The following is a 14,196-nucleotide window of genomic DNA, read 5'->3' on the forward strand; positions in this document are numbered from 1 at the left end:
GGATGTCACGTTGGTGCCCGCTCGAAGAGAAGAAGAACAGTGGGAAAGTTCAGATGGGGAGACAGAGAGGAGGAGGAGACGAGTTGGAAGCAGGGGGAGGTCGTCTCAAGGAGCTAGTGGCACAGTCAGACAGCATGTATCGGCACCCGGGGTCAGCCAGACAGCACGCCAATCAACGCATGCTGTTGCCACCACCAGAATGCCGTCATTGCAAAGCTCAGCAGTGTGGCATTTTTTTTGTGTGTCTGCCTCTGATAACAGCGATGCCATTTGCAACCTGTGCCAAAAGAAACTGAGTCGTGGGAAATCCAACACCCACCTAGGTACAACTGCTTTGCGAAGGCACATAATCTCACATCACAAACGCCTATGGGATCAACACATGATGACGAATACAAGCAGCACACAAGCTCAAAGCCACCATCCTCCTCCTTGTCCAGCATCTTCAGCCACGTCAACCACTGCTGTCCTCCTTGCCCCCTCTCAACCACCCGCCACTCCGCCTCTCACCTTCAGCAGTTCCATCTCATCTGCCCACAGTCAGGTGTCTGTCAAGGAAATGTTTGAGCGTAAGAAGCCAATGTCACAGAGTCACCCCCTTGCCCGGAGTCTGACAGCTGGCTTGTCGGAACTCTTAGCCCGCCAGCTTTTACCATACAAGCTGGTGGAGTCTGAGGCCTTCAAAAAATTTGTAGCTATTGGGACACCACAGTGGAGGGTACCCGGCCGAAATTTCTTTTCACAAAAGGCAATCCCCAATCTGTACTCTATTGTGGAAAAGGAATGTCTGGCACACAGTGTTGGGGCAAGGGTCCATCTGACCACTGATACCTGGTCTGCAAAGCACGGTCAGGGCAGGTATATCACGTACACTGCGCATTGGGTAAACCTGCTGATGGCTGCCAAGCATGGAATGCGTGGCTCTGCAGAGGAGTTGGTGACACTGCCACGACTTGCAGGCAGGCCTGCTGCCACCTCCTCTACTCCTCCTACTCCATCCTCTTCGATAACCTCCTCGGCTGAGTCCTCTTCTGCTGCTGCGTCTTGCTCCACATCAACTGCACCCCCCCAGCTCCCCAGGGGCTATTCCACATCCCGGATACGACAGTGTCACGCCGTCTTGGGGTTGACTTGCCTGAAAGCAGAGAGTCACACCGGACCAGCACTCCTGTCCGCCCTGAACGCACAGGTGGATCAGTGGCTGACTCCGCACCAACTGGAGATCGGCAAAGTGGTGTTTGACAACGGAAGCAATTTGTTGGCGGCATTGAATTTGGGCAATTTGACACATGTGCCGTGCATGGCACATGTGTTGAATCTGATTGTACAACACTTTGTGTATAAATACCCAGGCTTACAGGACGTCCTCAAGCAGGCCAGGAAGGTGTGTGGCCATTTCAGGTGTTCCTACACGGCCATAGAGCACTTTTCAGCTATTCAGCGGTGAAACAACATGCCAGTGAGCCGCTTGATTTGCAACAGCCCGACACGTTGGAATTCAACACTCCTAATGTTCAACCCCCTGCTCCAACAAGAAAAAGCTGTCAACAAGTATTTGTATGACCGGGGTGCTAGGACAGCCTCTGCGGAGCTGGGAATTTTTTTGCCACGTTATTGGACGCTCATGCGCAATGCCTGTAGGCTCATGCGTCATTTTGAGGAGGTGACAAACCTAGTCAGTCGCACTGAAGGCACCATCAGCAACATCATCCCATTTGTTTTCTTCCTGGAGCGTGCCCTGCAAAGAGTGCTCGATCAGTCCGTAGATGAGCGTGAAGAGGAAGAGGAAGAGTTGTGGTCACCATCACCACCAGAAACAGCCTTATCAGCATCGCTTGCTGGACCTGCGGCAACGCTGGAAGAGGAGTCTGAGGAAGAGGAGTCAGAGGAGGAATGTGGCTTTGAGGAGGAGGAAGACCAACCACAGCAGGCATCCCAGGGTGCTTGTTGTCACCTATCTGGTACCCGTGGTGTTGTACGTGGCTGGGGGGAAGAACAGACCTTCAGTGAGATCAGTGAGGACGAGGAACGGGACATGAGTAGCTCGGCATCCAACCTTGTGCAAATGGGGTCTTTCATGCTGTCGTGCCTGTTGAGGGATTTTTGTATAAAAAGGCTGAAGGAGAACAACCTGTACTGGGTGGCCACGCTACTAGACCCCCGGTATAAGCAGAAAGTGCCTGAAATGTTACCGAATTACAAGGAAGTCAGAAAGGATGCAGCAGTTCCAAAATAAATTAAAAAGTATGCTTTACACAGCGCATAAGGGTGATGTCACAGCACAATGGGAATCTAACAGGGGAAGAGGTGAAAGTAATCCTCCTCCTACCACGACCACGCCGGCAAGGACAGGACGCTTTACAGATGTGTTGTTGATGGAGGACATGCAGAGCTTTTTAAGTGCTACGCATCACCACAGCCCTTCGCGGTCCACCCTCAGAGAACGACTCGACCGACAGTAAGCAGACTACCTCGCCTTAACTGCAGATATCGACACTCTGAGGAGCGATGAACCCCTTGACTACTGGGTGTGCAGGCTTGACCTGTAGCCTGAGCTATCCCAATTTGCGATAGAACTTCTGGCCTGCCCCGCTTCAAGTGTCCTGTCAGAAAGGACCTTCAGTGCAGCAGGAGGTATTGTCACTGAGAAGAGAAGTCGCCTAGGTCAAAAAAGTATAGATTACCTCACCTTTATTAAGATGAATGAGGCATGGATCCCGAAGGGACTGACAGTGGGCGATACATTTGACTAAAAACGGCCTGATGAGATGAGCTGCCTTGGGCTAAAAATGGTCCACACGCTGCTGTATTTTATCTCTGCATGCCGGATGACTTGCGTGACTTATCCGCCACCAACTAGGGTTCAAGCCGCAATGTTTTAGTGCAACATCAGCGGCTGCAACAATACCAAATTTTTCAGGCATGTGTACATGCCTAATTTTTCTGGCCTCTGGTGCTGCACTGTGGCTGCAAAAACAAAACAAAAAAAATGCACATACATGTGTCAATTCCCCTTTGTGATCGTTACCTTGTTGTGGTGAAGGGGCTTGCGTATCACAATGAAGCGACCACCTATATGAGTGTGTTGGCACACCCCAGATGATAAGGTCGTTGCTTCATTGTGAACAGACCAAAAGCGATCGGCTGGATAATTTTGCATAGAAAAAACATTAACTTTCTTTGTGATCATCTAAGGTGATCATTAAAGCCTACTAGGCCAACAATGGGCCCACACTGCAGAATAATTGTTTTCTGGGTCACTTAACTGTCACTGAACTACCTCAGCACGACCATAGGCTTTGAAAAACTGCCATCGCCTGCAATCTCCCAAACGTGCGCACGAGCACAGTCATCACTACACCAAGATTGACGCATAGAGGAATAAAATTTATGTCATGAGTGTGTCAACTATTGACAACTCTTTGCGGTTGTCTAAAATCTATTCCATACACGTCACCTGATAGGGGACGTAACAGGTATTAAACTGATAGGAATAGTACTACTTAACATACCACTCATATCTGGTGGCACAGTACATTGCACGGCGCACGCGCTGTGCCCCGAATTGGAAGTAGGAGGACCAACCAAGCATCTTTTTCCATCTCCCGGTTCCAAAAATCGATTCCATAGACCGGCCCCTGATAGGGGACGTAACAGGGATTAAACTGATAGGAATAGTACTACTTAACACAACACTCATATCTGGTGGCACAGTACATTGCAAGGCGTACGCCCAGTGCCCCAAATTGGATGTAGCAGGACCAACCAAGCATCTTTTTCCATCTCCCGGTTTCTAAAATCTATTCCATACACGTCCCCTGATAGGGGACGTAACAGGGATTAAACTGATAGGAATAGTACTACTTAACACACCACTCATATCTGGTGGCACAGTACATTGCACGGCGCACGCGCTGTGCCCCAAATTGGAAGTAGGAGGACCAACCAAGCATCTTTTTCCATCTCCCGGTTCCTAAAATCTATTCCATAGACCGGCCCCTGATAGGGGACGTAACAGGGATTAAACTGATAGGAATAGTACTACTTAACACAACACTCATATCTGGTGGCACAGTACATTGCAAGGCGTACGCGCAGTGCCCCAAATTGGATGTAGCAGGACCAACCAAGCATCTTTTTCCATCTCCCGGTTCCTAAAATCTATTCCATACACGTCCCCTGATAGGGGACGTAACAGGGATTAAACTGATAGGAATAGTACTACTTAACACACCACTCATATCTGGTGGCACAGTACATTGCAAGCCGAACGCGCAGTGCCCCAAATTGGAAGTAAGAGGACCGACCAAGCATCTTTTTCCATCTCCCGGTTCCTAAAATCTATTCCATACACCGGCCCCTCACAGGGGACGTAACAGGGATTAAACTGATAGGAATAGTACTACTTAACATACCACTCATATTGGGATTGCACAGTACATTGCACGGCGCACGCGCAGTGCCCCAAATTGGAAGTAAGAGGAACGACCAAGCATCTTTTTCCATCTCCCGGTTCCTAAAATCTATTCCATACACCGGCCCCTGATAGGGGACAATACAGAGATTAAACTGGTAAGAACAGATTTTTTTTTATTTAAAAAAAAGAGGACAGCCTCTGCGGAGCTGGGTATTTTTTGGCCGTGTTACTGAACGCTCATGCACAATGGCTGTAGGCTCATGCGTCCTTTTGCGGAGGTGACAAACCTGGTCAGTCAAACCCAAGGCAACATCATCGACCTCATCCCATATGCTTTTTTCTCTGGAGCGTGCCCTGCGAAGAGTGCTGGATCAGGCCGTAGATGAGCATGAAGAGGAAGAATTGTGGTCACCATCACCACCAGAATCAGCCTTGTCGTAGTTGATTGCTGGACCTGCGGCAACGCAGAGAGAGGAGTCTGAAGAAGAGGAGTCAGAGGAGGAAGGTGGCTTTGAGGAGGTGAACGACCAACCACAGCAGGCGTCTCAGGGGGCTTGTTGTCACCTTTCGGGGACCCTTGGTGTTGTACGTGGCTGGGTGGAGGAAGAGACCTTCAATGACGTCAGTGAGGACAAGGAACGGGACATGGCTAGCTTGGTATCCAACCTTGTGCAAATGGGGAGTTTGCGGTAGTGCAAATGGACTGTTTGCGGTTGTTTGGGGTGCGTTAAACGGGGAGTTTGGTTTGTCAGAGTTTGGTCTGTCACTGTGAAGCGGGCGTAACCCTTGCACTACCTGATCGATACAACATCATACCTGATCGTATACACACACTGGATGTTTTAAAGCACGTTATTCCAAACAATTTAGGAATGTTAGGTGATTTATGCCCTTTATGGATTAAAACCCGACTCTGCGTCAACTACGTAATTTTCCATGGGAGTTTTGCCATGGATCCCCCTCCGGCATGCCATAGTCCAGGTGTTAGTCCCCTTGAAACAACTTTTCCATCACTATTGTGGCCAGAAAGAGTCCCTATGGGTTTTAAAATTTGCCTGCATATTGAAGTCTATGGCGGTTCGCCCGGTTCGCGAACAATTGCGAAAATCCGCGTTCGCCGTTCGCGAACGGAAAATGTTATGTTCGCGACATCTCTATTTGTATATACCATACTGCATTTGTATTGACATGCTCCCTGTTCAGGGGATGTGTTGGCTATGTGCGTCAGCATATGAATATTTAGTAGGTGGGTGCACATCACCATTAATCGTCATGCCCCGACTATGATTGCTTCAGTAATTGGATATGCAGTGTGCGAGTGGGCGCGGCCACCACCGCGCCCCTCCAATAGTCATGTGCGCAGTACTATGATCTACTGTGCACACCATTGGCTGTCTTGTGCCTCGGTGGGTGTGACTGAAATGCTGTGTTACCATCAGCCTTCTAATTAAGCAATGCTCCCCTTCCTGAGAGGAATTTGTGGAATCCAACACCTTCAGCCTATTAAGGAAGAGGTATCCCCCTCCTACTTCCTGGCGTCCATCTAAACGCGGAATTTCCACATGGAGTATACTCTGCCCACGGCCTACTTGGCCTGCTGCCTGCTTTCAACTTAGAGTGGGTCAGTGGCTCCCTTGTGAGTCGTATTTCTGTTTTACACTTATCAATGTGTATAGAGGCAATATGTTGGCAGGCAATATATGTATGGTTATGTGTTTATCTTATTGGTGGACAGTCTGAGTTGCTTCATTTTAAGTCTTGGTGTAGCTTTTGCATTATCTTGCACGATCATTTTCGAACTTTGTTATGGTCTTCATTAGTGATACTAATACTGATCCTGGGCATTACTGGCATGGGTAGTCATCTTACATGTATTTTTTAGAAGTGCCTTTTTGGCACTGGTGATTTTTTTATAGCGCTACTCTATGTCTTCTAGATACATAGATACTTAGAGACTTTGCCCTTGGTTATCAATGCTTATGGTTGTTTGTAGGTTGTAGGACAAACCTATCTCTATATCCTACTTACTTACTTAGGGCCTTTTTAGGTTCCACTAGGTTAGGTACTAGCACAGAGTACACCTCCCATCAAGGTGTGACTCCTGGTTAGGGTATCGAGGTATGGTTAACTATGGATAGAATCCCCCTTAAAAAAATAAAATCCCTGCCCAACTTTTTTCATTTATTACATGTTTTGATTGTGTTGTGGTTTTTCACCTAGGGCCCCTAATTTACTACACTATTTTAATATATCTGATAAAAGTTCATTTTTAACCACGCTTTCAGTGATACGTACTGTATCTCTGTGTGCAGCCTCTCCGGTGTAGGTCTAGGACATGCAGCTTCACACTTGTATCCCTTCCTCCTGCATGTAAGAGCTAACAGAGCAGAGAGGCTGAAGCTGCATCACATATGATATACACTGAGACTCTAAAGTGTGAGGGGACAGAAGCCCTGTGTCACTGATCTATTATAGCTGTCCTTAGAAAGGACTCAGAGCAGGGCAGTTTGATGAAACTCTACCGCTCAGTCTCTGTAAAGCCAGGCATGATGGGAAATGTAGGATTTATATTTGAGGGGAAGAAGTAATGAGGATGGCAGACAAACAACAAAGTGCACATCAACTAAACTTTCTTAATAATGGCCTATCCTGTACTATATAGGCACAAAATAATGGAATGCTTCTATTCGACACATTTTCTCAAAGTTTCTGGAAAATGCTCCATAAAGGTTGTCGGTAACTACAAAAATTGTTGAAACGTAAGCTTCTGTGCAGTTTAGAATTAGATTTTTATCTAAACCATAAATATTTGTTTTACTTAAATCCAATTAAAACCATATCAGTTTTTAACTATGGCTTGAATATGAATTACAAATTCTACATTTGCTGATGACTTGAGTAGTGCACAAAATGATATAACTACTATTGTAGATTTGTGACAAACATTACAATATAGTATAAAATACTTACCCACAGACATAAAAGCATCCATTCTCTTTGGTCAATATTTGGACAATATCTTGAGAGAAAACCTGAAGGTATTCCTGGACATATTTCGGCATATAATCATCAGTGGCACAGGATGCCTCTCTTGAGAAGCAGACCTTTAAATGGGTTAATGTACCATTTTCAACAAAACTTCTTAGTTCATCCCTAAAAAAACAGAAATGTAATGAGCGAGAACTGAAAGTGAAGCAAAAACCATACAGTTAAGGTTCTAACAATTTCCTACAAATATTAAACTTATACAGGCTGTATTTATGTGCTCATTTCATTAGTCCAAACAGGACTGAAACTATGCTGAACTCTAAAATGTTGCAACAATGTATGTTAAGCCAAATCTGACAGCTTAAAGGGATTGTGTCAAGTTTTTAAATTATCACCTATGTGGTGGACACCCACGGATCAGGGGAACTGAAGCGCTGTAACTCTGCTAGCTCCGTTGCTCACATAGAGAATGAATGGAGTGGCAGTGCGCATGCATGATCTACCACTCCATCAGAACGGGGGAACGGAACCCCCATTCTCATGATGAGTAGAGGCCCGGTGGTTGGGACAACCAGAACAACTCCTTTAATATGCTGGCCTATTTAAGGGCTGCATATTACAGCTTCAGGTTCCTACTACTAGCAAATTATTACTACAAGCCACTACTGCTAGTAAGACTGAATATTATTGCTACAAGTATGTACTACTAGTAGCTAAATCAGCACAAAAATATGTTGTGCAGTTTGGCTACTAGAATTGCTGAAAGAATATAATGGATCCATAGCTATTAGTCTGTCCAAAACTGCCCTTTCATACAGCAATGTATTAAAGGGGCTTTACAGACGTATAAAAAAAAGTGTGGCAGAGGGCTGCAATTGGTTAAAAAAAAGTTGACACCTTACCGATTCCGTGCAGCTGCTGTCCCGACAGGACCCAGGTACCCCCTACACTTCCCTTCCTGCTCCAATACTAATCAGGAATTGACTTGGAATGCTGCTCAGCCAATCATAGTATTCCCAGACATTTTCTATTGTGTCGGGAAGTAGCAAGGACATGGCATTGTCGAAAAGGCAGCAATGAGGAATCAGGGATGTATCAACTATTTTTAAACCATTTACAGCTCACTGCCACACTTATACTTAATATGGCTGTAAAACCTCTTTTAGCTGACAGATCCACTTTAACCTATGTGTCACCATGAGAGCAAAGGATGTAAAATAGATCTGCTCTGAAGGGCAATTCCAGATATAAAGCATAAAGGATCTTTGTCACACAGAATGTAATTTATTGAGTCTTGATAAGAGATGTCTAAAACTGTATTACTTCAGTTGTCTCAGTACTACCTCTAAGTATTATAATGTTCTAACAGGCAAATATGGACAACCCATTTAAATATTCCAGTATTTACACTGCCCATTGGTTAAGCAGCTTACTGGAACGAATGTTCCTACGAACTTTTGCTCCTGTTAATCTGCCCAAGTAAAGGTGCTGCAGATCACTGATGAATGAGAGACACTCATTCCTCGGGTGAAACAATCTATCAGGCGGACATTGTTTCTAGGTAGTAGATTGTGCTGTATAAATGGAAACAATGACTCTGTATGGGGACGAACAATAAAGTGATGGAGGTGATCACTCTGCTGTAAATGCAGCACTTCAGCTCAACTGAAGAGCAGGTGGTTATCAGGAAGAAACACTTCATTAGCGGGAACTTAATTAGATCAATATGGCCCTTAGTAAAAAAAATAATAATAAATACAGTGAAAAATAGTTCCATGTAAAATCCCACATCACTTATTCATGGGGCATTAAATGGATTGTCTAACTTCAGCAAATTGCATTTATCATGTAGAGGAAGTTAATAAAAGTCACTTACTAATGCATTGTGATTGTTCATAATGCCTTCTTTGCTGGCTTGATTCATTTTTTTATCGCATTATACACGGCTCGTTTCCATCGTTACAACCACTTTGCAATCCAGGGTGGAAAAGGCGCCGGCCTCTATGGTGGCCAGGACCACCGGTGTGACCATAGGCATGCACTTTTTCCTACAGTGTGCAAGCAGAGCCACATCTGCTGGATTGCAGGATGGTCGTAACCATGGAAACAAGTAGTGTATAATGTGATGGAAAGAAGAAATATGGACCATCACAATGCACACAAAGGGCCTTGTATTAACTTTCTCTACATGATAAAGCCATTTTCTGAAGTGAGACAACTCGTTTAATATCATAAACACAGCCTTTAGGGATGAGCAAATCGACTTCGGATGAAACATCCAAAGTCGATTCGCATAAAACTTTGTTTCAATACTGTATAGAATATATTGGCTCCGATGAGCCGAAGTTATTACTTCGCGAAGTCTCACGAGACTTCGCATAATACCTTAATAAATTAATTTCTGCTGTAAATAACCATTTCTCGAACTCGGGTTCGGTTCGCAAAGTAATAACTTCACTCGCTCCATAAAGTATTGAAACAAAGTTTTATGTGAATCGTCTTCGAATGTTTCATCCGAAGTCGATTCGCTCATCCCTAATAGCCTTTATTAGACAAACATAAAACTGGTCATATGGAAAGGTAAAAACCCATGCGGTTATGCAACTGGTGCCTGATAAAACCTGCCCCTGGTACCCCTGTGCATGTATGGTATTTTGCTTTTTTTTTGCTTTTTTAACCGAGAGAATTCACATTTCCCCCTGCCTCCCAATGTGCAAAATATTGTCTAACCTTAAAGTAAGCCTGTACTGCCTTGACATTTAAGACATCTTTAATGTTAATTCTTAAGTAGATCAGTGTTTCCTACTCCTGTTTTGCCAGCCATTTATTTTGGCTATGTACTATTTTACCTAACCTAATGCTATAAATCCCCCTCTAATAAAAGAATTATGGACTTCCCATTTAAATGAGCAAGAATAGGCGAGGGTGAGCTTACAATCTTATTCACATTCATGAACTAGATGAGTGGAAGACTGCATTTAGCACTCCTGAGGGACACTATGAATACCTAGTTAGGCCTTTTGGATTTGGTAACGCTCCAGCAGTTTTTCAAAACTTGGCAAATGACACACAGATTTTACTTGTCAATGTTTTTTTATTATTCTGGAGCAAGCAGTACAGATGACATATATTCTGTCATTACAATTTTGTTTTACATAGTAAATCAAATGATATATAAACAAGGTATAAAGGAGGGCAGGGGATGAAAAAAGGGGGGGGAGAGGAGGGAAGAGAAGGGATTGGGGTACATGAGTAGAGTGAGGATATCCGTAAGTCACATCATTGCATACAAATATATATATCACACTAATCCAGCCATTCTGAGAAAGCCTAAATAGGGATAATTTGAACTTTATAAGTACACCATATAGTATAGGATGGATCGGGGATCAGGATGGGCTCTCGGGGCGAGCCTGTATAACCTCCCATTTGGACCATTCTATCTCATATTTATGCATCCTAAAATCTTTGTACGCCATAATTTTTTCATAAACAGAAGTGGTGGCCACTGTTTCTATTATTTCTGAAAGGGATGGTATTTTCGAGCTTTTCCAGTAGGTCACTATACGTAGATTTGTAGGTAGAAAAATGTGTAAACTGATCACTCTCGCCTCTCTGGGGATCTCATTTATCTTTAAGAATAAAAGGGCGAGAGCAGGATCAGGCAAAATTTGGACTTTAGTCAATAAAGAAACTGTTTGAAAGATCTGGGTCCATAGATCCCTAAGATTGGGATAATCCCATAGGATATGAAACAGTGACCCCTTTCCGCCACATCCCCTCCACCAAGTATGGGAAACACCTGGGTAAATTAGCCTAAGTCTGAGAGGAGTAAAGTACCATCTCAATACCGTTTTCATATATGATTCAAAATGGGTAGCACAGTGGAGGTGAGACGTGGCGACACCAACGGCAGTAGACCATTGGATGAGAGAGAAGGACTGACCCAGCTCCTTCTCCCAGGCCATGAATGGGGCTGTTTTGATGAAGGAAAGTTTGTTTCCTAGGAGGGAGTAGATAGCTTTGATTCCTGAAGAGGATGTGTTAGGAAGGTTCCAATGCTTCAACAGTTGTAAAACCCCATTTCCAATTGACATAGGAGTATCATTCAGGATATGTTTGACTCTCAAATACTTAAAGATTTCTCCACTCGAAATGCCGTAGGACTGTTGTAAGGTTTGGTCGATGAATTTGTCAGCAAATCACCCACGGAAAGAATTCCCCTCTCTTTCCAGGATGCCGGTTGCAGATCAGGAGTTAACAGTGATAGACATTCTATTGGGGCCAAGTGTGTGAATGAAACCGGATTATTTGCCACTTTGTCTACGTACGACTTCCAAATGGTTAATGAAGATAAGACGAAAAATGAATGAATCGGGATGGGTGATTTCGTACTGATGTAGGCTAGTAATAAGGCTTTAAGATTGTGTGAGGGAGCTTGGGACTGTTCTATGTGGACCCAATTTATGGACTCATCGCCCGCCCACCATGCCCGCAGTTGATTGATTCTAGAGGCCATATAATAGTCAAAGATGTTCGGTAGACTAAGACCGCCTTTCTTTTTGTGTCTATTCATTATGACCCTGGCTATCCTTGGTGGGCCCCTTTGCCACACAAATTTATTGAGCATTTTATTGGACAGCTTAAAGAAGGAGTTTGGGATCGGGATGGGGATGGTCCGGAACAGATATAAAATTTTTGGGAGAATGTGTTGCTGGAACGCGGCTATCCGCCCGATCCACGATAGTTCTGTTTTCGCTATATTATTAAGTTCAGATTGTAGTGTTGGTATTAATTGGGAAAAGTTAGCTTTATACAGGTTTTGAGGGGTGGAGCAGAGATGGATCCCTAAATATAAAATGTCATCTGATCGCCAGTCCAGGAGAAATTTTTGCTGTAGATGAGTTAGCTCGTCTGCAGGTATACCCAATGGGAGAACCTGTGATTTGGTCTCATTAATCTTATAATATGACAGGGCACCAAATTCTCGTATTAGATTCATCGCCGCCGATAGTGACGCATCAGGATTAGTGTAAGTATGATGTCGTCCGCGTACAATGAGATACGGTGTTGTCTATCACCTATTTGAATGCCCGTTATTTCTGGCCCCTCCGGATAGCCTGGGCTAAAGGTTCTATGGATAAGATAAAAATAAGTGGGGATAGAGGACATCCCTGTCTCGTGCCGTTAGACAGTGTGAAAGGATCAGATAGGATACCATTAGCTAAAACCTGTGCTGAGGGGTCCTTGTATAGTGCCTTGATGGCGTTCAGCATCTGGGAGGGGAAACCCATTTTCTCAAGCACCGAGAGCGCCGGTTTTGCGGACCTATTCGCGAAGTCTATTAGGTTGAGGACTCTCCTCGAGTTGTCAGTGATTTGCCTCTGTTGCACAAAGCCCACTTGGTCCGGATTAATTAAGGATGGAATAATAGGGGCTAACCTATTTGCAATCAATTTCGCATTGATTTTGAGATCCACATTTAAGAGTGAGATTGGGCGGAAGTTTTGTGGGGTATCCGGGTCTTTTCCCGGTTTCGGCAACGTCACTATGACCGCTTCCAACATTTCTTTTGGCATCTTTCCATCTGATGCAGCACGAGACAGGGAAGCCTGAAGATGGGATACTAACGTTGAGGCAAACAGTTTATAATACATATTAGATAGGCCATCAGGTCCTGGACTCTTATGCGGAGGATTTCTTCTGCAGTTATAGGAGAGGTGAGAGAGTTTGCACTCGCCGCGGCGAGAGTGGGTAGAGACAGTGAGTCCAGAAATTTATCTATGTCTGTGGGAGAAGGAGGGGTGACATGGGGGGGGGTCTTGATCCAGATTATAAAGATGGGAGTAAAATTCCATAAACCGATTGGCAATATGTTTAGGGTCATATAGCTTTTGGGATTTAGCGGAGTTCCATAAATATGATATGCGGAATTTAGAGGATCTTGCCTTTATTCTGTTTGCGAGCAAGCTACCTGCCTTATTAGCTTGGGAGTAGTACCTGGCTTTAGTTTTCTTCAGGGCATATTCATAGGAGTGTAACAAGAGTTCTCTTAGATTAACTCTGAGAGACCTCAAAGTGTGTGATGTATTCTCATTTGGAGCAGCTTTGTTAGCTTTTTCTAGCCGTTCAATTTGAGTTATTAGATCCCTCTGGGCTTTCTCCCTCTGTTTTTTATCAATGTGGCCTAGTTTTATCAAAACTCCTCTTATGTACGCTTTATGCGCGAGCCATACCATCGAGGGGTCAGAAACAGAGGCTGTATTAAAGAGGAAATATTCCCCTAGTTCTTTAGTGATCTCTTTTGCGTATTGGGAATGTGCTAGAATTAAATCATTCGCTCTCCAAAGTTGACTAGGGGGATGTTGGAACTGTTCCTTAAGTTCCACAGTAACTGGTGCGTGGTCAGACCACGTGATCAGCCCGATATCCGCTTTTTGTATCTGGCTGATGGATCTACCATCTACTAGAATCAGGTCTATGCGGGAGTAGGAACGGTGGGAGGGCGAGAAATATGTATAGTCCCTTTCTGACGAGTGCAGAATACGCCATATATCATAAAGGGAATTGCGTAACAATAATTGGGTGAAGTTAGCCGAGACATTTCTGGTGGAGGAGGTGGTATCGAGGGAAAGGTCAGGAACAGTGTTAAAGTCCCCACATATAATGACCCTACCTTTCTGTAGGGAGTTTATTTTAATGAGTAGTTTGTGTAGGAACCGATACGGTTTCTTGTTTGGGGCATATAATCCCACCACCGTGAACAGCACATTATTCAGGTAGCAGATCTG

At 44.4% G+C, this 14,196-nt stretch overlaps 1 protein-coding gene across 2 annotated transcripts in view; it reads right to left on the reverse strand.

Moving 5' to 3' along the window:
* The window catches only part of MTRR (5-methyltetrahydrofolate-homocysteine methyltransferase reductase), a 1,123,497-nt gene that overhangs the window by 87,090 nt on the left and 1,022,211 nt on the right, over positions 1–14,196 (reverse strand). For both annotated transcript variants that reach the window (XM_040431866.1, XM_040431867.1), the window contains exon 14: positions 7,388–7,570. In XM_040431866.1, the coding sequence (XP_040287800.1) occupies positions 7,388–7,570 (183 nt within the window). The remainder of the gene's footprint in view (positions 1–7,387; positions 7,571–14,196) is intronic.

The sequence above is a fragment of the Bufo bufo genome, chromosome 5 (genome assembly GCF_905171765.1).
Source record: "Bufo bufo chromosome 5, aBufBuf1.1, whole genome shotgun sequence".
Taxonomy (NCBI): Eukaryota; Metazoa; Chordata; class Amphibia; order Anura; family Bufonidae; genus Bufo; species Bufo bufo.